The 24,770-nt window shown below is 40.9% G+C and overlaps 1 protein-coding gene across 1 annotated transcript in view; it reads right to left on the reverse strand.

The window, feature by feature from the left end:
- Positions 1-19,521: 19,521 nt before the first annotated feature.
- LTO1 (LTO1 maturation factor of ABCE1) overlaps positions 19,522-24,770 on the reverse strand; it is a 54,903-nt gene continuing 49,654 nt past the window's right edge. Inside the window, exon 5 of the mRNA XM_053720566.1 lies at positions 19,522-21,991. Coding sequence (XP_053576541.1) covers positions 21,731-21,991 — 261 coding nt within the window. The 3' untranslated portion in view covers positions 19,522-21,730. The remainder of the gene's footprint in view (positions 21,992-24,770) is intronic.

Below are 24,770 nucleotides of genomic sequence, written 5' to 3' on the forward strand. Positions count from 1 at the left end.
CACATATTTGTACACCATCTGTACTTTATTACACTAGGAGGCGCCCTTCGGTGTGTTTGTTTTACACCATCACAGATTCCAGTTGACCTCTTCTATTTGGGAAGGAGCTGCCGTGTATTCAAGAGTAAAAAATCTTTTTTTAGTGATTGACTTACCTATGGACTGATAAGTTATATAATTTTGTATATTTTATCACACTATATATACACTATATTTTTGTTGTATTTTGTAATCTGTTGACACTATAGCAGTGATCTAGCACTATATTTATTCTGTGTATATTAGCGCCCCCTTGAGTGGTGACAGAGTATTGTCATCAGGTTGTTTACATTGCGTGCCTGAATCAAGGTATCAATGACCGCATCAGAGAACCCCCTTTTAGATAAAATCAAGCGTTCAATCTCCAAGCAGTCAGCTGCAGAGAAATTAGATTCGGATGATGGATGGGTCCCTGAATGAGAAGGTCCTGCCTCAACGGAAGCTTCCACGGTGGCAGAGATGACATGTCCATCAGATCGGCATACCAAGTCCTGCAAGGCCACGCAGGAGCGATGAGAATAACCGAAGCCCTCTCCTGTTTGACTCGAGCAATCACCCGGGGAAGGAGAGCAAATGGAGGGAACACATAAGCTAGGTTGAATGACCAAGGCGCTGCCAAGGCATCTATCAGTTTGGCCTGAGGATCCTTGGACCTGGATCCGTATCTCGGGAGCTTGGCATTCTGATGAGACGCCATGAGATCCAGCTCCAGCCTGCCCCATCTGAGAACCAGGGTGGCAAAGACCTCCGGGTGGAGTTCCCACTCCTCCGGATGAAACGTCTGTCTGCTCAAAAAATCCGCTTCCCAGTTGTCTACTCCTGGGATGTAGATTGCTGACAGATAACAATAGTGAGCCTCCACCCACCAAATTATCTTGGATACCTCTGTCATCACCAAGGAACTCCTTGTTCCTCCCTGATGATTGATGTAAGCTACAGTCATGATGTTGTCCGACTGAAATTGGATTAACTTTGCCAAAGCCAACTGAGGCCAAGCCTGAAGAGCATTGAATATTGCCCTCAACTCCAGAATATTGATTGGAAGTAGAGACTCTGATCGAGTCCACACACCCTGAGCCTTCAGGGAATTCCAGACTGCACCCCATCCTAGTAGACTGGCGTCCGTTGTCACTATCACCCATGAGTGTCTGCGAAAGCACGTCCCTTGGGACAGATGATCCTGTGACAACCACCAAAGAAGAGAGTCTCTTGTCTCCTGATCCAGATCTATCTGAGGAGACAAATTTGCATAATCTCCATTCCACTGTCTGAGCATGCTCAGTTGTAGAGGTCTGAGATGAAAATTAGCAAATGGAATGATGTCCCATTGCCGCCACCATCAATCCAATTACCTCCATGCACTGAGCCACTGATGGCATAGGATTGGACTGAAGGGCTCGGCATGTATTCAGAATCTTTACCTTTCTGACTTCCGTCAAGAAGATTTTCATGGATATAGAGTCTATTAGAGTTCCCAGGAAAGGAACCCTTGTCCGTGGAATTAGTGAACTCTTTTCTAGATTCACCTTCCACCCGTGAGTCCTTAGAAAGGACAGAACCATGTCGGTATGAGACTTTGTCAGTTGATAAGACGAAGCCTGGATTAGAATATTGTCCAGATAAAGCGCCACTGCAATGCCCCGCGGTCCAAGAACCGCTAGCAGAGACCCTAGAACCTTCGTGAAGATCCTGGGTGCCGTGGCCAGCCCGAAAGGAAGAGCCACAAACTGAAAATGTTTGTCCAGAAAGGCAAACCTTCGGAACTGGTGATGATCTTTGTGGATAGGAATATGAAGATATGCATCCTTTAAGTCCACGGTACTCATATATTGACCCTCCTGGATCAATGGAAGAATTGTCCGAATAGTCTCCATCTTGAAGGATGGAACTCTGAGAAACTTGTTTAGACTCTTGAGATCTAAAATGGGTCGGAACGTTCCCTCTTTTTTGGGAACCACAAAAAGATTTGAGTAAAACCCCTGCCCCTGTTCCTGTATTGGAACGGGACAAATTACTCCCATGGTGGAGAGGTCTTCTACACAACGTAAGAACGCCTCTCTTTTTATCTGGTCTACAGACAATCGTGAAAGAAGAAACCTTCCCCTTGGGAAGGAATTTTTGAACTCCAACTGATACCCTTGAGACACGATTTCTAATGTCCAGGGATTCTGAATGTCCCTTATCCAAGTCTGGACAAAGAGAGAAAGTCTGCCCCCTACTAGATCCGGTCCCGGATCGGGGGCCGCCCCTTCATGCTGTCTTGGTAGCAGTGGCAGGTTTCTTGGGTTGTTTACCCTTGTTCCAACCCTGGTTAGGTTTCCAGGTGGGTTTGGCTTGAGAATAATTCCCTTCCTGTTTAACAGAAGAGGAAGAGAGGATTCCCTTGAAGTTTCGAAAGGAACGAAAATTATTCTGTCGTCCCCTTTGTTTAGCTATTTTGTCCTGAGTAAGGAGGTGACCCTTACCTCCTGTAATGTCAGAAATTATCTCCTTCAAGTCAGGCCCAAACAGGGTCTTACCCTTGAAAGGAATCGCCAAGAGCTTTGATTTAGAGGACCCATCCGCAGACCAAGATTTTATCCATAAGGCTCTGCGCACTAAAATGGAAAAACCTGAATTCTTAGCCGCAAATTTGGCAATCTGAAAGTTGGCATCCGTAATAAAAGAATTAGCCAGCTTAAGGGCTTTAATTCTATCTATTATTTCTTCTAAAGGAGTCTCAGTCTTAATGGACTCCTCTAGAGCGTCAAACCAAAAGGCAGCCACAGTTGTGACTGTTACAATGCAGGCCGTTGGTTGTAATAGAAACCCTTGATGAATATATAGTTTCTTTAGAAGACCCTCCAACTTTTTATCCATAGGGTCTTTGAAAGCACAACTGTCCTCAATAGGGATAGTCGTACGCTTAGCCAGGGTAGAGATAGCTCCCTCCACCTTAGGGACCGTCTGCCAAGAGTCCCGAACGGTGTCAGCTATAGGGTACATTTTCCTAATAATAGGGGAAGGAGAGAACGTAATACCCGGTCTCTCCCATTCCCTTGTAATAATTTCCGAAATTCTCTTAGGAACCTGAAACACATCGGAATAAGAAGGGATCTCTAAGTATTTGTCCATCTTACTCAATTTCTCTGGCGGAACCACAATAGAGTCACAGTCGTCCAGAGTCACCAAAACCTCTTGTAGCAAAAGGCGAAGGTGTTCAAGCATCAGAAGTTGCAGGGACCACGTGAGCCTCTGTCCTGCTGCGTTTGCCTTGTAGCACTGGCAACTTAGATAAAACTTCTGTAAGAGTGGATGACATGACTGAAGCCATATCTTGCAGAGTAAATGATGCAGACGCCGTTGAAGAACATGGCGGCGATTGCCCGGGCGTTAAAGGCTGTGACACTTGGGAAGAAAGATGCGGCATACCCTCAATCTCATCAGTCTGAGGACATTCATTAGACATATCTTTATTAAAGAAAATTTGCTCTTTACACTGTAAAGCCCTCTCAATACATGGGGGACAAAGTGTAACAGGGGGTTCCACAAAGGCATCTAAACACATAGGGCATGTACTTTGTTCAAGGTCATCCATTTTGATAACCTAAACAACCAGCAAGTTTGGTCCAATTCACTGATTATATATTTTTATTTTTGATAAAAATAGCCTATAATAAAATATATGCTGCGTACTGTATCTTTAATGCAAAACGGCTCTGAATGATATATGCGGTAGAGCAAAATTTCACATTCCCTGTACGTGGGCTCTTGAAAAATAACACTGGTATAATTTTGAAAATAACTCAGTCACCTCACCGCAGCTCCGCTGCAGCTCCTACCTGCCCCCGCGATCAGTCTGAACACCGCAAGCACGGCGCACCCAAAGTCGCTTGTAAATATCCCTACAAGTAGACTTAGGGGCCGTGAGGATATGCTGTCAACCGGGACCGCAATAGGAAACTGCGCTGTCAAAGCGCGTGAATAACACTAAGCCCCACCCTTCGTGGGCGTTAACAATCTGTCAATCGCATCAGACAAAGCTGCCATGTACCGGAGCCTAATAAAAACATACTCTCTCCGGAACTGTCCCTAGCGTCAGCCAGCCCGTTCTATGCAAACCCATACAGTATGTCCCAGCAATTCAGGCCCAACAATAAATGCCAGAGTGTCTGGTTATAGTACAACCCCACACAATATCTCCCAGTGCTTCTAGACAAATAACACCATGTCAGAGTGTCTGGATAAATAAACTATGTCTGTCTTGTACCCATATCCCAGTGCTCCTAGGTTATTAGACTGCTAGAATGTCTGGATATTTCACTATGTGTTAAAGGGACCTTGTTTTAGCCCCCAATATAATAGTGCAAGTACAGTTAATCTGAGGTATTTTTGCTGTGTCCCAGAATAAAAAACTGCACTTACCTCCATGCTCAGGAGCAGCATGTACAACTTCACAGTGTCAAGAGGTCCACTCTCCCTCCTGAGGTCCTGTGAGAGAAAAAGGGTCTTCGTTACAACCTCCAAGACCACACACAGAAAACGCAGCTCAATCATGGGAGGTGCAGTGAAGACAAAAATCCACCAGTTCCCACAGCCTAAAAAGACTATCAGTAGCTGCTCTGTAATAAAATAGCACACTTTGGCACCATTTAAAAATAAAAAACTCTTGATTAAACTAACACCTCACTTTACCTCACTCCTATCACTAACACAGGCAAAGAGAATGACTGGGTTGGGGGGGAAGGGAGGAGCTATTTATGCAGCTCTGCTGTGTTGCTCTTTGGCTCCTCCTGCTGACCAGGAGGCGATATCCCATAAGTAAGGATGCAATCCGTGGACTCGTCATATCTTGTAAAATAAATAATAAACTTTTTTTTTTTTTTTTTAAAGGGACATTATACACTCAAAAAAATATGGAGTATTCAAATAAAGAATTAAAAAAAATAAAGTTTGTAATTGACATGTTTTAGCAATTTTTCTCCTAAAGCTTATAAAATTGATGACAAAGTGTCACTACATAAGAATACGTTCATAGGACACACTAGCTACAAAGCAAGGAGTTTTTCCTCGCTCCCTAGCTAGTGTCCTTATAGCCAGCCCCCATGCTGGAGCTGCTAATACATGTCAATTACAATCTCCTCCCTGACTGTTCAACTGTGCAGGGGAATAGGGAATCTCACTCACTGGGCCCCGTGCCAAGCACCCTGTTCCCCCTTCTAATTGTTTACTTGCCTGCCAGCTGTCCCCCCTCCGTTTTCAGACTGAGCCCCATCAGTGATCGCATTGTCGAATTCCAGAAGCGCTATCATTACAAGCCATTACGTGTTAATACTTTATAGCAATGTACAGGCTGTTATTATGTGTTGCAGCATTGTAGGCTGTTCGTGAGTATGATCATGCTTTCTAACATAATTATAATGCCCATATTCAATGCTCATACTCGCGCACATTTAATTTTGAATAACTGCTAATATTTAGCATCTCTTGTAACTTGTACGTTTAATTTCTGTATTGTATAGCATCTTTGTATTAGAACCACCACTTATTATCTAGTGGCTTGTTATAATACCGTCCGACTCACGTTTTCCTATATGCATTTACAGATTGCATTGCATTCTGTATACTGCGCGATAACCAATACACAGCATCTCAAACATTTGGCTTTCAGGACATCAGATTATTGTTATGCAAAATGTTTAGATTCTGTCAGTCGAGATGAATAAGGTGACTGTAAAGCTTGACAGGCATCTGTCTATACGGCTCAAATTTATCCGTATGAGAAATCTCATGTTGTGGCTGTATAACTTATTTATCTCCCATATGATTGCTTGTTCAGCTGGTGCTATGCAAAACTAACCCCCGCACTTGGAGATACAAATGCTGGATGTAATGGTTCGGGTCAGATCTTTAACATAACAAATGTTACATTTCAATATTTACAACGTTAAAATGTTCATTCTGCATTGTCTCAGCTTATTGGTTTTGTAATTCTGAAAAATGTGCATTTGTAATTCTGAAAACTGTGCATTTGTGACTGCAGAAATAACCTGCCCCTTCTTCATAGCAAAATCTTATAAAATTAACTACAGAGTTGAGAAAACATAATTTATGTAGGAACTTGCCTGATAAATTCATTTCATTCATATTCGCAAGAGTCCATGAGCTAGTGACGTATGGGATATACAATCCTACCAGGAGGAGCAAAGTTTTCCAAACCACAAAATGCCTATAAATACACCCCTCACCACACCCACAATTCAGTTTTTAACGAATAGCCAAGTAGTGGGGTGATAGAAAAAAAGGAGTAAAAAGCATCAAAAAAGGAATTGGAAATATAATTGTGCTTTATACAAAAAAACATAACCACCATGGACTCTTGCCAATATGAAAGAAATTAATTTATCAGGCAAGTTCCTGCATAAATTATGTTTTCTTTCATGTAATTGGCAAGAGTCCATGAGCTAGTGACGTAAGGGATATCAATACCCAAGATGTGGAACTCCACACAAGAGTCACTAGAGAGGGAGGGATAAAAATAAACAGCCATATGCTGAAAAATTAATCCACAACCCAAAATATAAGTTATTCTTATGAAGAAAAGAAAAACTTAAAACATCAGCAGAAGAATCAAACTGAAACAGCTGCCTGAAGAACTTTTCTACAAAAAACTGCTTCTGAAGAAGCAAATACATCAAAACGGTAGAATTTAGTAAACGTATGCAAAGAGGACCAAGTCGCTGCTTTGCAAATCTGATTAACTGAAGCTTCATTCTTAAAAGCCCACAAAGTGGAGACTGATCTAGTAGAATGAGCTGTAATTCTCTGAGGCGGGGCCTGACCCGACTCCAAATAAGCTTGAAGTATCAAAAGCTTTAACCAAGAAGCCAAGGAAATAGCAGATGCCTTCAGACCTTTCATAGGACCAGAAAATATAACAAATAGACTAGAAGTCTTCCTGAAATCTTTAGTAGCTTCAACATAATAATATTTCAAAGTTCTCACCACATCCAAAGAACGTAAGGATCTCTCCAAAGAATTCTTAGGATTAGGACAAGGAAGGGACAACAATTTCTCTACTAATGTTGTTAGAATTCACAACTTTAGGTAAAAATTTAAATGAAGTCCGCAAAACCGCCTTATCCTGATGAAAAATCAGAAAAGGAGACTCACAAGAAAAAGCAGAAAGCTCAGAAACTCTTCTAGCAGAAGAGATAGCCAAAAGGAACAACACTTTCCAAGAAAGCAGTTTAATGTCCAAAGAGTGCATAGGCTCAAAAGGAGGAGCCTGTAACGCCCTCAAAACCAAATTAAGACTCCAAGGAGGAGAAATTGATTTAATGACAGGCTTAATATGAACTAAAGCCTGTACAAAACAGTGAATATCAGGAAGATTAGCAATCTTTCTGTGAAATAAAACAGAAAGAGCAGAGATTTGTCCCTTCAAGGAACTTGCAGACAAGCCCCTATCCAAACCATCCTGGAGAAACTGTAAAATTCTAGGAATTCTAAAAGAATGCCAAGAGAATTTATGAGAAGAACACCATGAAATGTAAGTCTTCCAAACTTGATAATAAATCTTCCTAGAGACAGATTTACGAGCTTGTAACATAGTATTAATTACTGAGTCAGAGAAACCTCTATGACTTAGCACTAAGCGTTCAATTTCCATACCTTCAAATTTAATGATTTGAGATCCTGATGGAAAAACGGACCTTGAGACAGTAGGTCCGGCCTTAATGGAAGTGGCCAAGGTTGGCAACTGGACATCCGAACAAGATCCGCATACCAAAACCTTTGGGGCCATGCTGGAGCCACCAGCAACACAAATGATTGTTCCATGATGATTTTGGAGATCTCTCTTGGAAGACGAACTAGAGGCGGGAAGATATAAGCAGGTTGATAACACCAAGGAAGTGTCAGCGCATTCACTGCTTCCGCCTGAGAATCCCTGGACCTGGACAGGTATCTGGGAAGTTTCTTGTTTAGATGAGAAGCCATCAGATCTATTTCTGGAAGACCCCACATCTGAACAATCTGAAAAAACACATCCGGATGGAGAGACCACTCCCCTGGATGTAAAGTCTGACGGCTGAGATAATCCACCTCCCAATTGTCTACACCTGGGATATGAACCGCAGAAATTAGACAGGAGCTGGATTCTGCCCAAACAAGTATCCAAGATACTTCTTTCATAGCTTGGGGACCGTGAGTCCCACCCTGATGATTGACATATGCCACTGTTGTGATATTGTCTGTCTGAAAACAAATGAACGGTTCTCTCTTCAACAGAGGCCAAAACTGAAGAGCTCTGAAAATTGCACGGAGTTCTAAAATATTGATTGGTAATCTCGTCTCTTGAGATTTCCAAACCCCTTGTGCTGTCAGAGATCCCCAGACAGCTCCCCAACCTGAAAGACTTGCATCTGTTGTGATCACAGTCCAGGTTGGCCGAACAAAAGAGGCCCACCTTGAACTAATCAGAGAGTGTCAAACTTTGGGATTTAAGGATATTAATTGTGATATCTTTGTATAATCCCAGCACCATTGATTCAACATACAAAGCTGGAGAGGTCTCATGTGAAAATGAGCAAAAGGAATCGCGTCCGATGCTGCAGACATGAGGCCTAAAACTTCAATGCACATAGCCACTGAAGGGAATGACTGAGACTGAAGGTGCCGACATGCTGCAAACAATTTCAAATGTCTCTTGTCTGTTAGATTCAGTGTCCAGGACTCTGTCTCTATCTGGAAATCTAAAAAGGTGACCCTTGTCTGAGGAATCAAGAAACTTTTTGGTAAATTGATCCTCCAACCATATTTTCGAAGAAACAACACTAGTTGATTCGTGTGAGATTCTGCAGAACGTAAAGACTGAGCTAGTACCAATATATCGTCCAAATAAGGAAACACTGCAAAACCTTGTTCTCTGGTTACAGAGAGTAGGGCACCTAGAACTTTTGAAAATATTCTTGGAGCTGTTGCTAGGCCAAATGGAAGAGCAACAAATTGGTAATGCTTGTCTAGAAAAGAGAATCTAAGGAACTGATAATGTTCTGGATGAATCGGAACATGAAGGTAAGCATCCTGCAAGTCTATTGTAGACATATAATGTCCTTGCTGAACAAAAGGCAGAATAGTCCATATAGTCACCATCTTGAAAGTTGGTAAGCTTACATAAAGATTCAAAATTTTCAGATCCAGAACTGGTCTGAATGAATTTTCTTTCTTTGGGACAATGAATAGATTTGAATAAAACCCCAGACCTTGTTCCTGAAAAGGAACTGGCATGATTACCCCTGAAACCTCCAGATCTGAAACACACAACAGGAAAGCCTGGGCTTTTACTGGATTTACTGGGATGCGTGAGAGAAAAAATCTTCTCACAGGAGGTCTTACTCTGAATCCTATTCGGTACCCCTGAGAGACAATACTCTGAATCCATTGATTTTGGACATAATTTGTCCAAACATCCTTGAAAAACCTTAATCTGCCCCCCTACCAGCTGAGCTGGAATGAGGGCCGCACCTTCATGCGGACTTAGGAGCTGACTTTGGTTTCTTAAAAGACTTGGATTTATTCCAATTTGAGGAAGGCTTCCAATTGGAAACAGATTCCTTGGGGGAAGGATTAGGTTTTTGTTCCTTATTTTGATGAAAGGAACGAAAATGATTAGAAGCCTTAGATTTACCCTTAGGTTTTTTTAGCCTGAGGCAAAAAAACTCCATTCCCCCCAGTAACAGTTGAAATAATAGAATCCAACTGATAACCAAATAAACTATTACCTTGGAAAGAAAGAGATGGTAATCTAGACTTAGATGTCATATCAGCATTCCAAGATTTAAGCCACAAAGTTCTTCTAGCTAAAATAGCTAAAGATATGGATCTAACATCAATTTTGATAATATCAAAAATAGCATCACAAATAAAATGATTAGCATGTTGCAGTAAACGAACAATGCTATATACGTCACAATCCAATTCTTGCTGCTCTAAATTCTCCAACCAAAAAGTTGAAGCAGCTGCAACATCAGCTAAAGAAATTGCAGGCCTAAGAAGATGACCTGAATATTAATAGGCTTTCCTTAGATAAGATTCAAGCTTCCTATCTAAAGGATCTTTAAAGGAAGTACTAGCTTCCATAGGAATAGTGGTTCGTTTAGCAAGAGTAGAAATAGCCCATCAACTTTGGGGATCTTTTCCCAAAACTCTATTGAAATTGCTGGTAAAGGATACAATTTTTTAAACCTTGCAGAAGGATTAAAAGGAGTACCCGGTTTATTCCTTTCCATGATGATTTTAGAGATCACTCTTGGAAGAAGAACTAGAGGTGGGAAGATATAAGCAGGTTGATAACACCAAGGAAGTGTCAGCGCATTCACTGCTTCCGCCTGAGAATCCCCGGACCTGGGCAGGTATCTGGGAAGTTTCTTGTTTAGATGAGAAGCCATCAGATCTATTTCTGGAAGACCCCACATCTGAACAATCTGAAAAAACACATCCGGATGGAGAGACCACTCCCCTGGATGTAAAGTCTGACGGCTGAGATAATCCACCTCCCAATTGTCTACACCTGGGATATGAACCGCAGAAATTAGACAATATGAAACTGACAATCTGCAAAAGGAAATACATGAACCTGACTCATGGCAAATATAAGTACAATACATATATTTAGAACTTTATATAAACTATAGCTGAGGTGTCTTAAGTAATGAAAATATACTTACCAAAAGACACCCATCCACATATAGCAGATTAGCCAAACCAGTACTGAAACAGTTATCAGTAGAGGTAATGGTATATGAGAGTATATCGTCGATCTGAAAAGGGAGGTAGGAGATGAATCTCTACGACCGATAACAGAGAACATATGAAAAAGACCCCCGTTAGGAAAATCATTGCATTCAATAGGTGATACTTTCTACGTCCCTCTGACATTCGCTGTACTCTTAGAGGAATTGGGCTTCAAAATGCTGAGAAGCGCATGTCAACGTAGAAATCTTAGCACAAACTTACTTCACCACCTCCATAGTAGGCAAAGTTTGTAAAACTGAATTGTGGGTGTGGTGAGGGGTGTATTTAAAGGCATTTTTAGGTTTGGGAAACTTTGCCCCTCCTGGTAGGATTGTATATCCCATAGGTCACTAGCTAATGGACTCTTGTCAATTACATGAAAGAAATAGACCTTAAAGGAACATAATCATGAAAGAAAACTTTTGGGTTTCAGATAGAGCTTACAATTTTTAGATATATTTCTATCAAATTTGCTTCATTCTCTTGGTATCCTTTGTTGAGGGAAAGCAATATTCTACTAGGGCCAAGCTGAACACATTGAGTGAGAGACTATGACAAGCAGCTAGCTCACAATAGTGCATCGCTTCTGAGCCTACTTATGTATGCTTATCAACAATTATTACCAAGAAAACCAAGCAAATTAGATAAGAGAAATAAATTGCATGTTCTTTTTGAATGGTTTAATTTTGGCTTTACTGTCCCTTTAATGCCATTGCTTCCCTGCAAGTCTATGTACACAGAATCACCCCATACTATGTTTCAAGAAGCTCACCGAATAGAAGATTGTTTGGAGTGGAACAGATCTGCACAAGGAACAAAGTGTGAAGGGGGGGGGGGGGCAGTCAATCATTAAAAATGAATAATAATGTTACTGTTTTAGTTAAATAAAGCTATTTGGGCATTCAATTTTAAACAACTTTCCAATTTACTTCTATTATCAAATTAGCAAATGGTAACAAGAGAATGAAGCAAAAAGAGCATCAATGCACTACTGTTGCTAACTGAAAACCTGGGGTACGCCAATGACAATCGGCATAAATATCCAGCCACCAATCAGCAGCTAGCACCCAGGTGCTCTGCTGCTCCTAAATTTACCTAAATTAACCCTTCAACAAAGGATAACAAGAGAAGGAAGGAAATTAAATACTAGAAGTAATTTGGAAAGTTGTTTAAAACTGTATGTTCTGTCTGAATCATAAATCTCTAATTATGACTTTACTGTCCCTTTAAGTTAAAGGGATAGTAAACATCAAACATTTTATTGTTTTAAAAGTTAGATAGTCCCTTTATTTACCATTCCCCAGTTTTGCAAAACCAACACTTTTATAGAAAACAAAATGTATGCTTACCTGATAAATTTCTTTCTTTCTTGACACGGTGAGTCCACGGATCATCTCTAATCACTATTGGGAATATCACTCCTGGCCAGCAGGAGGAGGCAAAGAGCACCACGGGAAAGCTCCTTTCCCTCCAACCCCAGTCATTCGACCGAAGGAAAAAGAAAGGAAGGAACACAAGGTGCAGAGGTGCCTGAGGTTTATAACACAAAAACTGTCTAAATAAACAGGGCAAGCCGTGGACTCACAGTGTTAAGAAGTAAATACATTTATCAGGTAAGCATAAATTTTGTTTTCTTTCTAATGACACTGTGAGTCCACGGATCATCTAATTACTATTGGGGATCAATACCCAAGCTAGAGAACACAGATGATAAGGGAGGGACAAAACAGGGAACCTAAACGGAAGGCACCACTGCTTGAAGAACCTTTGTCCCAAAAGAAGCCTCAGCGGAGGAAAAAGTATCAAATTTATAGAATTTTGAAAAAGTGTGTAGGGAGAACCAAGTTGCAGCCTTGCAAATCTGATCCACAGAAGCTTCCTTTTTGAATTCCCAGGAAAACAGCTCTCGTGGAATGAGCCGTGATTCTCTCAGGAGGCTAATGTCCAGCTGTTTCATAAGCCAAACAAATTATACTCTTCAGCCACAAAGAAAGAGAAGTAGCCGTAGCTTTCTGAGCCTTGCATTTCTTGATTAATGTTCCTATCTGAAACCACTTTAGGAAGTGTGACGGATACCCCTGTTAGGAATTATCCCGGGGCAATATTGGAAGATGAGTCTTGGAGGAAAGCAGTGACCTTCTCGGACGTCCGGGAAACAATTACCAAAATAACACACACAGGCAGGTTATCATTAGCAAATGTTCCGTTTATTCTGGGACCAAAAGCACAATATATAGACATGGATACACGTAGGCATCTCTGGTGCGTAACATCATCTTATTGGCTAAGCAAAATACAGTAATATATTTCCTAATGGCCTTATTTGGCATACAGCATAACATATCATAATAGAAAATAATATATGAAAAAAGTACAGACAGAAACATGTATATTTTGCAGCTACAGGAAATAATGTAGGTGGGTGCTGCTCTGTGACATTTGCGGTTTTAGCTTACAAGAAGCACCTGGGTTTGTTTGGCTTTGAAAAAAGTACCTTATTTCCTGTTCAGACACAGACAGTTACATTTGCAAATTTCAGTTGCTGATCTGATATTACAAGTGTCTTAGAAGAAATGATATTACGAATGGAGTGCAGAAAAAATGATATTACGAATGGAGTGCAGAAAAAATACATCAGTGCATAACATTATAGATAATGTAAAATAAGTACATAGGTAAAGTGTGCGACACAAATAAGTGATGTTCCCTGACAATTCCCCTCTTTAGTCATAACAATGACTACTACTGGACTAACGTCTGGAGTGGAATGGGACTTTTTTGTATGTGGTATTAGCAGGATGGTATCGACGATGTTGTCGATTTCGATTAGGTTGGTGTGGTAGAACCTGTAGGTATTCTGCACACTGGGAGATAGGGGTTGGGGGTGGCAGGCGTTTATGTTTAGCAATGCAGAAAAACATAATTTATGTAAGAACTTACCTGATAAATTCATTTCTTTCATATTAGCAAGAGTCCATGAGCTAGTGACGTATGGGATATACATTCCTACCAGGAGGGGCAAAGTTTCCCAAACCTCAAAATGCCTATAAATACACCCCTCACCACACCCACAATTCAGTTTAACGAATAGCCAAGAAGTGGGGTGATAAAAAAGTGCGAAAGCATATAAAATAAGGAATTGGAATAATTGTGCTTTATACAAAATCATAACCACCACAAAAAAAGGGCGGGCCTCATGGACTCTTGCTAATATGAAAGAAATGAATTTATCAGGTAAGTTCTTACATAAATTATGTTTTCTTTCATGTAATTAGCAAGAGTCCATGAGCTAGTGACGTATGGGATAATGACTACCCAAGATGTGGATCTTTCCACACAAGAGTCACTAGAGAGGGAGGGATAAAATAAAGACAGCCAATTCCTGCTGAAAATAATCCACACCCAAAATAAAGTTTAACGAAAAACATAAGCAGAAGATTCAAACTGAAACCGCTGCCTGAAGTACCTTTCTACCAAAAACTGCTTCAGAAGAAGAAAATACATCAAAATGGTAGAATTTAGTAAAAGTATGCAAAGAGGACCAAGTTGCTGCTTTGCAGATCTGGTCAACCGAAGCTTCATTCCTAAACGCCCAGGAAGTAGAAACTGACCTAGTAGAATGAGCTGTAATCCTATGAGTCGGAGTTTTACCCGACTCAACATAGGCAAGATGAATTAAAGATTTCAACCAAGATGCCAAAGAAATGGCAGAAGCTTTCTGGCCTTTTCTAGAACCGGAAAAGATAACAAATAGACTAGAAGTCTTACGAAAAGATTTCGTAGCTTCAACATAATATTTCAAAGCTCTAACAACATCCAAAGAATGCAACGATTTCTCCTTAGAATTCTTAGGATTAGGACATAATGAAGGAACCACAATTTCCCTACTAATGTTGTTAGAATTCACAACTTTAGGTAAAAATTCAAAAGAAGTTCGCAACACCGCCTTATCCTGATGAAAAATCAGAAAAGGAGACTCACAAGAAAGAGCAGATAATTCAGAAACTCTTCTGGCAGAAGAGATGGCCAAAAGGAACAAAACTTTCCAAGAAAGTAATTTAATGTCCAATGAATGCATAGGTTCAAACGGAGAAGCTTGAAGAGCTCCCAGAACCAAATTCAAACTCCAAGGAGGAGAAATTGACTTAATGACAGGTTTTATACGTACCAAAGCTTGTACAAAACAATGAATATCAGGAAGAATAGCAATCTTTCTATGAAAAAGAACTGAAAGAGCAGAGATTTGTCCTTTCAAAGAACTTGCGGACAAACCCTTATCTAAACCATCCTGAAGAAACTGTAAAATTCTCGGTATTCTAAAAGAATGCCAAGAAAAATGATGAGAAAGACACCAAGAAATATAAGTCTTCCAGACTCTATAATATATCTCTCGAGATACAGATTTACGAGCCTGTAACATAGTATTAATGACAGAGTCAGAGAAACCTCTTTGACCAAGAATCAAGCGTTCAATCTCCATACCTTTAAATTTAAGGATTTCAGATCCTGATGGAAAAAGGGACCTTGTGACAGAAGGTCTGGTCTTAACGGAAGAGTCCACGGTTGGCAAGAGGCCATCCGGACAAGATCCACATACCAAAACCTGTGAGGCCATGCCGGAGCTACCAGCAGAACAAACGAGCATTCCTTCAGAATCTTGGAGATTACTCTTGGAAGAAGAACTAGAGGCGGAAAGATATAGGCAGGATGATACTTCCAAGGAAGTGATAATGCATCCACTGCCTCCGCCTGAGGATCCCGGGATCTGGACAGATACCTGGGAAGTTTCTTGTTTAGATGGGACGCCATCAGATCTATTTCTGGAAGTTCCCACATTTGAACAATCTGAAGAAATACCTCTGGGTGAAGAGACCATTCGCCCGGATGCAACGTTTGGCGACTGAGATAATCCGCTTCCCAATTGTCTATACCTGGGATATGAACCGCAGAGATTAGACAGGAGCTGGATTCCGCCCAAACCAAAATTCGAGATACTTCTTTCATAGCCAGAGGACTGTGAGTCCCTCCTTGATGATTGATGTATGCCACAGTTGTGACATTGTCTGTCTGAAAACAAATGAACGATTCTCTCTTCAGAAGAGGCCAAAACTGAAGAGCTCTGAAAATTGCACGGAGTTCCAAAATATTGATCGGAAATCTCACCTCCTGAGATTCCCAAACTCCTTGTGCTGTCAGAGATCCCCACACAGCTCCCCAACCCGAGAGACTTGCATCTGTTGAAATTACAGTCCAGGTCGGAAGCACAAAAGAAGCCCCCTGAATTAAACGATGGTGATCTGTCCACCATGTTAGAGAGTGTCGAACAATCGGTTTTAAAGATATTGTTTGAGATATCTTCGTGTAATCCTTGCACCATTGCTTCAGCATACAGAGCTGAAGAGGTCGCATGTGAAAACGAGCAAAGGGGATCGCGTCCGATGCAGCAGTCATAAGACCTAGAATTTCCATGCATAAGGCTACCGAAGGGAATGATTGTGACTGAAGGTTTCGACAAGCTGCAATCAATTTTAGACGTCTCTTGTCTGTTAAAGACAGAGTCATGGACACTGAATCCATCTGGAAACCCAGAAAGGTTACCCTTGTCTGAGGAATCAAAGAACTTTTTGGTAAATTGATCCTCCAACCATGATCTTGAAGAAACAACACAAGTCAATTCGTATGAGATTCTGCTAAATGTAAAGACTGAGCAAGTACCAAGATATCGTCCAAATAAGGAAATACCACAATACCCTGTTCTCTGATTACAGACAGAAGGGCACCGAGAACCTTTGTAAAAATTCTTGGAGCTGTAGCTAGGCCAAACGGCAGAGCCACAAACTGGTAATGCTTGTCCAGAAAAGAGAATCTCAGGAACTGATAATGATCTGGATGAATCGGAATATGCAGATATGCATCCTGTAAATCTATTGTGGACATATAATTCCCTTGCTGAACAAAAGGCAAGATAGTCCTTACAGTTACCATTTTGAACGTTGGTATTCGTACATAACGATTCAATATTTTTAGATCCAGAACTGGTCTGAAGGAGTTCTCCTTCTTTGGTACAATGAAGAGATTTGAATAAAACCCCATCCCCTGTTCCAGAACTGGAACTGGCATAATTACTCCAGTCAACTCTAGATCTGAAACACATTTCAGAAATGCTTGAGCTTTTACTGGATTTACTGGGACACGGGAAAGAAAAAATCTCTTTGCAGGAGGTCTCATCTTGAAACCAATCCTGTACCCTTCCGAAACAATGTTCTGAATCCAAAGATTGTGAACAGAATTGATCCAAATTTCTTTGAAAAAACGTAACCTGCCCCCTACCAGCTGAGCTGGAATGAGGGCCGCACCTTCATGTGGACTTAGAAGCAGGCTTTGCCTTTCTAGCTGGCTTGGATTTATTCCAGACTGGAGATGGTTTCCAAACTGAAACTGCTCCTGAGGATGAAGGATCAGGCTTTTGTTCTTTGTTGAAACGAAAGGAACGAAAACGATTATTAGCCCTACTTTTACCTTTAGATTTTTTATCCTGTGGTAAAAAAGTTCCTTTCCCACCAGTAACAGTTGAAATGATGGAATCCAACTGAGAACCAAATAATTTGTTACCCTGGAAAGAAATAGAAAGTAAAGTTGATTTAGAAGCCATATCAGCATTCCAAGTTTTAAGCCATAAAGCTCTTCTAGCTAAAATAGCTAGAGACATAAACCTGACATCAACTCTGATAATATCAAAAATGGCATCACAGATAAAATTATTAGCATGCTGAAGAAGAATAATAATATCATGAGAATCACGATGTGTTACTTGTTGCGCTAAAGTTTCCAACCAAAAAGTTGAAGCTGCAGCAACATCAGCCAAAGATATAGCAGGTCTAAGAAGATTACCTGAACACAGATAAGCTTTTCTTAGAAAGGACTCAATTTTCCTATCTAGAGGATCCTTAAACGAAGTACCATCTGACGTAGGAATAGTAGTACGTTTAGCAAGGGTAGAAATAGCCCCATCAACTTTAGGGATTTTGTCCCAAAATTCCAATCTGTCAGACGGCACAGGATATAAATGCTTAAAACGTTTAGAAGGAGTAAATGAATTACCCAATTTATCCCATTCTTTGGAAATTACTGCAGAAATAGCATTAGGAACAGGAAAAACTTCTGGAATAACCACAGGAGCTTTAAATACCTTATCCAAACGTTTAGAATTAGTATCAGGAGGACCAGAATCCTCTATTTCTAAAGCAATTAGTACTTCTTTAAGTAAAGAACGAATAAATTCCATTTTAAATAAATATGAAGATTTATCAGCATCAACCTCAGAGACAGAATCCTCTGAACCAGAGGAGTCATCAGAATCAGAATGATGATGTTCATTTAAAAATTCATCTGTAGGGAGAGAAGTTTTAAAAGATTTTTTACGTTTACTAGAAGGAGAAATAACAGACATAGCCTTCTTTATGGATTCAGAAACAAAATCTCTTATATTATCAGGAACATTCTGCACCTTAGATGTTGAAGGAACTGCAACAGGCAATGGTACTTTACTAAAGGAAATATTATCTGCTTTAACAAGTTTGTCATGACAATCAATACAAACAACAGCTGGAGAAATGGCTACCAAAAGTTTACAGCAGATGCACTTAGCTTTGGTAGATTCAGCATTTGACAGCGATTTTCCTGTAGTATCTTCTGACTCAGATGCAACGTGAGACATCTTGCAATATGTAAGAGAAAAAACAACATATATATAAAGCAAAATTGATCAAATTCCTTAAATGACAGTTTCAGGAATGGGAAAAAATGCCAAGAACAAGCCTCTAGCAACCAGAAGCAATAAAAAATGAGACTTAAATAATTGAGGAGACTAAAGCGACGCCCATATTATTTGGCGCCTAAATGCTTTTGGCGCCAAAATGACGCCATATCCGGAACGCTGACATTTTTGGCGCGAAATAACGTCAAAAAATGACGTAACTTCCAGCGACACGTATGACGCCGGAAACGGAAATAGAATTTTGCGCCAAAAAAGTCCGCGCCAAAAATGACGTAATAAAATGAGGCATTTTCAGCCCCCGCGAGCCTAATAGCCCACCGGGAAGAGTCAAATTTTTGAAGGTAAGAAAAAATGAATAAATCAAAAAATGCATTATCCCAAATATGAAACTGACTGTCTGAAAATAAGGAAAGTTGAACATTCTGAGTCAAGGCAAATAAATGTTTGAATACATATATTTAGAACTTTATAAACAAAGTGCCCAACCATAGCTTGGAGTGTCACAGAAAATAAGACTTACTTACCCCAGGACACTCATCTACATATAGCAGATAGCCAAACCAGTACTGAAACGAGAATCAGCAGAGGTAATGGTATATATAAGAGTATATCGTCGATCTGAAAAGGGAGGTAAGAGATGAATCTCTACGACCGATAACAGAGAACCTATGAAATAGACCCCGTAGAAGGAGATCACTGCATTCAAATAGGCAATACTCTTCTCACATCCCTCTGACATTCACTGCACGCTGAGAGGAAAACCGGGCTCCAACTTGCTGCGGAGCGCATATCAACATAGAATCTAGCACAAACTTACTTCACCACCTCCATCGGAGGCAAAGTTTGTAAAACTGAATTGTGGGTGTGGTGAGGGGTGTATTTATAGGCATTTTGAGGTTTGGGAAACTTTGCCCCTCCTGGTAGGAATGTATATCCCATACGTCACTAGCTCATGGACTCTTGCTAATTACATGAAAGAAACAACTATCTTAAAACAACAATAACAGAATAGTATAAACAAAGCAATGAAAACAATAAAGGTACCAATATTTTTTAGCCACTCTAGGAAGCCTAAGCCAGTGAAGAATTTATCCCAGGGGTTATCAATGCCTGAGTTTTTCTTTAATTCAATGGATAATTCTTCCAATTTCTTAATAGCAAGCGTTACTTTTCCAGTGGGACCTGTATTATCTGGTATAAATGTACAGCACGACCCACCAGTCTGATCATCAATGACTTTACACACCCCTCCTTTCTCTGCTAAAAGCATGTCTAAGGCCATGCGGTTTTGGAATGTCATGTAAGAGGTTGGGCCGAGTTGTTCAGCAATGCCTTTAAGGGCATCTCTGGTATAATTAACAAAACGTTGTTGATTATAAAATATATAGTTTATCCAGTCTACATTTTTATTGGCAGTTATGATGGGGAAGATGGATTCAAATCCAGCTTTAACCTGGTCACGGGCCTTAAATTCATCTGGGACCCCCCCTTGGGACCCCTATAGCGTCTATGTATACATGGGGGTCAAAACTACCTGGGATAGCCTTAGTCTGTCTCCGTGTACGATGAGAGGAGGTGCGGTGAGTGTGTATGTGTATGTCATCTACACCTAAAATGTGGAGAGGCATGATAACTTTTGCTAGAGCACATTCCCCAGACCATTGTCCCTCTAGCCTAATGCGGATTTTCATATCCCCGCAAATCCAATATATGTCACCTAACGACTGAATGTGGTTATGGGTGTTGAGGTTACTTATACTTATAACAGTACCCAGATGTAAAGTTACCTAAGAATCCACCTTTTCCTGTGCCCCTATAACAAGTGTAGTTACCAGGATATATAGTAATTCCCTCACTGAGGTGTGGAGTTTTAGTAATAATGGGGTATTTTTCCTTCCATGCAATACAGGTTGACTGATTAACAATGGTATTAGTATACAGGCTGAGAAAGCAGGACTCAGCGTTACTAGGGATGTTAAGGGGGACAGTACCTAAATGGGGACGGGCATTACCACAAACATAACAATTTGATCTATTATATTGTTTGGCCGAAAAGGCCATCCATTCTAACCAAAGGTTTTTGTCTGAATAACCTGTTTCTAAGGCCATAGTATCTCTTGGTGAGGGATCAGCCATAGCAATCATGCCCTGAGATGGGGACTGGGTATTAATTAGGTTTTGACCAAGGTTTTGATAAATTTTAGTGACAATTTTGTTCCATTCAGAGGAATTAACCATATCTTGAAGCTTGAAACTACCCTTATCTTCGGATAAGGCCCCTCTTTCCCAAAAAGAGAGCATATAAGGGCCACTATCAATTGGACTGGGGTTTTCAATAGTCAAGGTAAGTTTCATAATCTGTCCGGGTTTACCTGCCGAAAGGCAAATTCCGGACTTAGAAAGGGTCATTCTTTCCATTAAGGATCTCCTATTTCTATCTTTCTCGGTTAATATAATAGTTCCCCATCTAAGGCCTGCATCTGCATCCCACCCATCAGCATTCCAGTATTTACAATCCTTACTCCTATCATCATTCTCCCCTATACACATATAGACTGACCTGGAAGGGATATCGTGGTAAATGGTACACTGTGTTGATACATCCCCGGGGCATGGGATAATGTCACAATAGTCAAAGGCATAAGTGGCAACATGGAGATTTGAAGAATTGTACCAAAAGGTCGTATAGCGTGGTGTGTGTAATGGCCATTTTTTGAGGGTAGGTGCTCGATCACCCTGAAAGGGGTCCGGTATGCTGACCTTCGGGCTCTACGGAGGGCTGGAACATGTGGTGTTGGCAGGGTTGTTGAGTTCTTGGTTGTGTTTTGTTTCTGGGGTGAGTCAGGGGGAGTGATGAAGTAATTACAAGCAGAGGCAGTACCATATTGTTCGTCCAGTGTCTCATAATAGCAGGAGGCTATTATCCATCCGGGTATTGCAATCAAGAGCAAGGAGGAGAGAAGGTAGCAGTACACCAAGTAGTGGGACCCTTGAGTGGCGATCATGTTGTTGCAGGTACGTGCTGTGGATATAGATGTTACAGAAGGGACTGTGTGACCAACTTCACCCCTCTTTGGATTGGCAGTCGAGAATGCTACAGGTGTTACAGAAGGGACTTTATGAACACTTCACCCCTCTTTATGTACAACTGTTTTCTGAGACGTCCTGGACTGGTGGTACAGATGTTTCAGAAGGGACTAGACAGCCAGCTTCACCCCTCTTTGGACAGAGCTTTACCCTAGATGCGTGGATCCAGATGGGCTCCTGGGCTGTGAGGATGGCAGTACGAGTGATGGCCACAACTTCGGTAGGTGGACCGTATGGGAAGCCTCCCTTCTTTGCTTTATTCAGCTGTCTGATGCACACTGTGTCTCCGACCTTGAAGCTGTGGGTTGGTTCCTGTGAGGGAAGAGGAAAACGAGAGGCCACATCACCATAGTTGCCATTCAAAACAGAGATTAATTCATGTACATATCGTTCCCTGATTAAATCTAAATCACCAGTTACTATGTGTGGGTTCCTGACCCAAGGGCTGGGGAACGGTCTACCCATCAAAATCTCAAAAGGAGACAGCTGAGTGGATTTGCTGGGGGACATCCGTACCTCAGCTAAGACTGCAGGTAAATGATCCTGCCATTTGACCCAATTCCCTCCCGTGGCCTTAAGGAGTTTTTCCTTAATGGTCCGGTTCATCCTTTCTACCACCCCTGAGCTCTGGGGGTGATATGGTATGTGAAACTTCCATTTTATCTGTAAGTGAGCTACCAATTCCTGCAATACCTTACTAACAAAAGCTGGGCCATTGTCTGAGTTAATCTGCAGGGGGCAACCAAATCTGGGAATGACATCAGTGCAAAGGTGTTTCACTACTGTTTTTGCATCTTTCCTAGTGGTAGGAAAGGCCTCAGGCCAGCAGGTAAAACTGTTTGGTTCCTGTTTTAGGTATGTGTGTGAAATCTATCTGCAGGTGAGTGAAAGGTGCGGATGGTGGTGTTAGGTGGTCATGTTTTGCAGGTTTATTGTTGTGTTTGGTTTGCAGACAAGTGATGCAACGGTTAATGTAAGATTGTACATGTAACTGTAGATTTTGTATGCAGAAGTAAGGTTTGATTAACTGTAGAGTGTTATGGATACTCAGGTGACTGACACCATGGGCTTGTGAAATAAAAATGGGTGCGCTAGTTTCAGGGATACCAATGATTGTAGGAACTTTAGTCCAATCCCATTCATCATTTTCGTGATAATTATACAATTTATCAATTATCATTTTAATGTCAGTTTGTGTATACATGGCTCCCTGTAAATATCGTTTAAGGTGAAGGATACAGGCAGCAGGTTGTCTTAAAGGGTCGGGGCAGTGCCTGGTAATATCACTTAATTCACCTGCCGTGAGGGGTTTGACAATCATTTGGTCCCCAGCAATTAAATATGGCATAGTACTTATGGCACTGGTGCCAGAGATGCAGCGGGGGTCTGCCCAATTTGCATCTTCATGTTTTTGAATAGGTTGTGGTGCCCAAGGCATTAATTGTTGTTTGGTCTCATTGCGGACAGAGACGTCCGGAGACTCGGGAGTGTGAATTCCATGGACTGGCAAAGTTACATTCGGACGTGGGCGGTAGTCGGAGTCACTATATCTCCTTGGGCGAGTACTAACACGGCCACTAGATGTAACTACAAAATTTGGTGCTTCTCTTGCAGGCTCAATTCTATGAGGCTCCTGGACACTTACGTCATCAGGTGCCTCAGCCCCCTGTACATCTCCATGAAGTGAAGGGGGTGGACGTGTTCTGGTTGTATTGTAAGCCACAATTAAATCATCGTCATTATAATTAGTAACACTTGGATATATTCCCGCATATGGCGGTGGCGCAGCCATAGGGGCAGTGGCTATTGTATCTGGGACATTTTTCGAATAGACTATTGGAGGAGGACGTAAAATAATTCTAGAAAGTTTAGATTTATCTATTTTACTGTGTCTATTATTACCACTGGATTTATATCCGTCACAATATATTAACCAATACTCAGCAGCTTGTCTCATGTATTGCATGTCCCAATCGGGATCTCCTGTATACAAATCAAATGCTTTTTCATTTCCCAAACATAAACCTCTTAACATGTCTTTATGAAATTTACAATTACAACCGCCCCTAGGAAATGCATTTCTTGGGTCTATATACTCTGTCCATCCAGTGACATCATCTAAAAATGGGATGACCATTGCCCACCCTACATCCTCCTGTCTAGCCACAAATTGTTTAAGTGTTTCTCCCTCAGTTTGGCTTTGTTTACTTTGACCGGTCCCCATGACCCTTGACCAGTAATAGCTTTACACACACACACACACACAATCAAAAGGATTTAGCGTCTAATGGAGGCAAGTTCCGACTAGTCCGTCACCAACAACAGCTGTTTCATACACTGTTACATGTAGTCTTCAAAACTGCTAGCCAGGACGGAGTATCTTAGTACTTAAAGTCAGTTGTTGTCTCCACTAACTCATGCAATAGTAGACACAAGATGAACCTTATGTCCTTATAATAAAATAGCAGCAATGAAATATACAATGAAAATACAATAAGAAATGGTGAGCGATAGTAAACACAGGACATGAGTTGTGTCTATGTCCTCATAATAGAATCGCAATATTAAAATACAAACAGTATACAATATGAGTAGTACACAACATATAAGACAAATAATTTCATGATACATATGACTCAAATAACAGAACAATTACAATATGAAGCAAAAGTGCACATTCTATACAGGTGTCACCGTGCTATCGTTTATCCGTGTATCATTAGGCGGTGACTTTCGACACGGTAAACGGTGCGTCTTACACCTGCGTATATGTACTTATAATAGAGTTGCAATGACAAGACAAAACATAAATAGCAGCAATAAGGTACTGGTCTCAACCAAGACTACAGAGGGCCAAATTAAACCTTAAACCTAAACCTTAAATTCCGCGGAGGTCTCCCTAGACACTTTTTACCCACCCGGATTCTACCAAAGACAAAAAAATTCCCCAAATAACTGGATATCGATCTTAATGGGCCTTCTACAGGGCACAGAAATCAAGTCACAATATATAGACAAAATTACTCACCCTGTTGAAGGCTCCCGATTGATCGATCCCACTTCTGATCACCAGACTGTTAGGAATTATCCC

The sequence above is a fragment of the Bombina bombina genome, chromosome 7 (genome assembly GCF_027579735.1).
Source record: "Bombina bombina isolate aBomBom1 chromosome 7, aBomBom1.pri, whole genome shotgun sequence".
Classification (NCBI taxonomy): domain Eukaryota; kingdom Metazoa; phylum Chordata; class Amphibia; order Anura; family Bombinatoridae; genus Bombina; species Bombina bombina.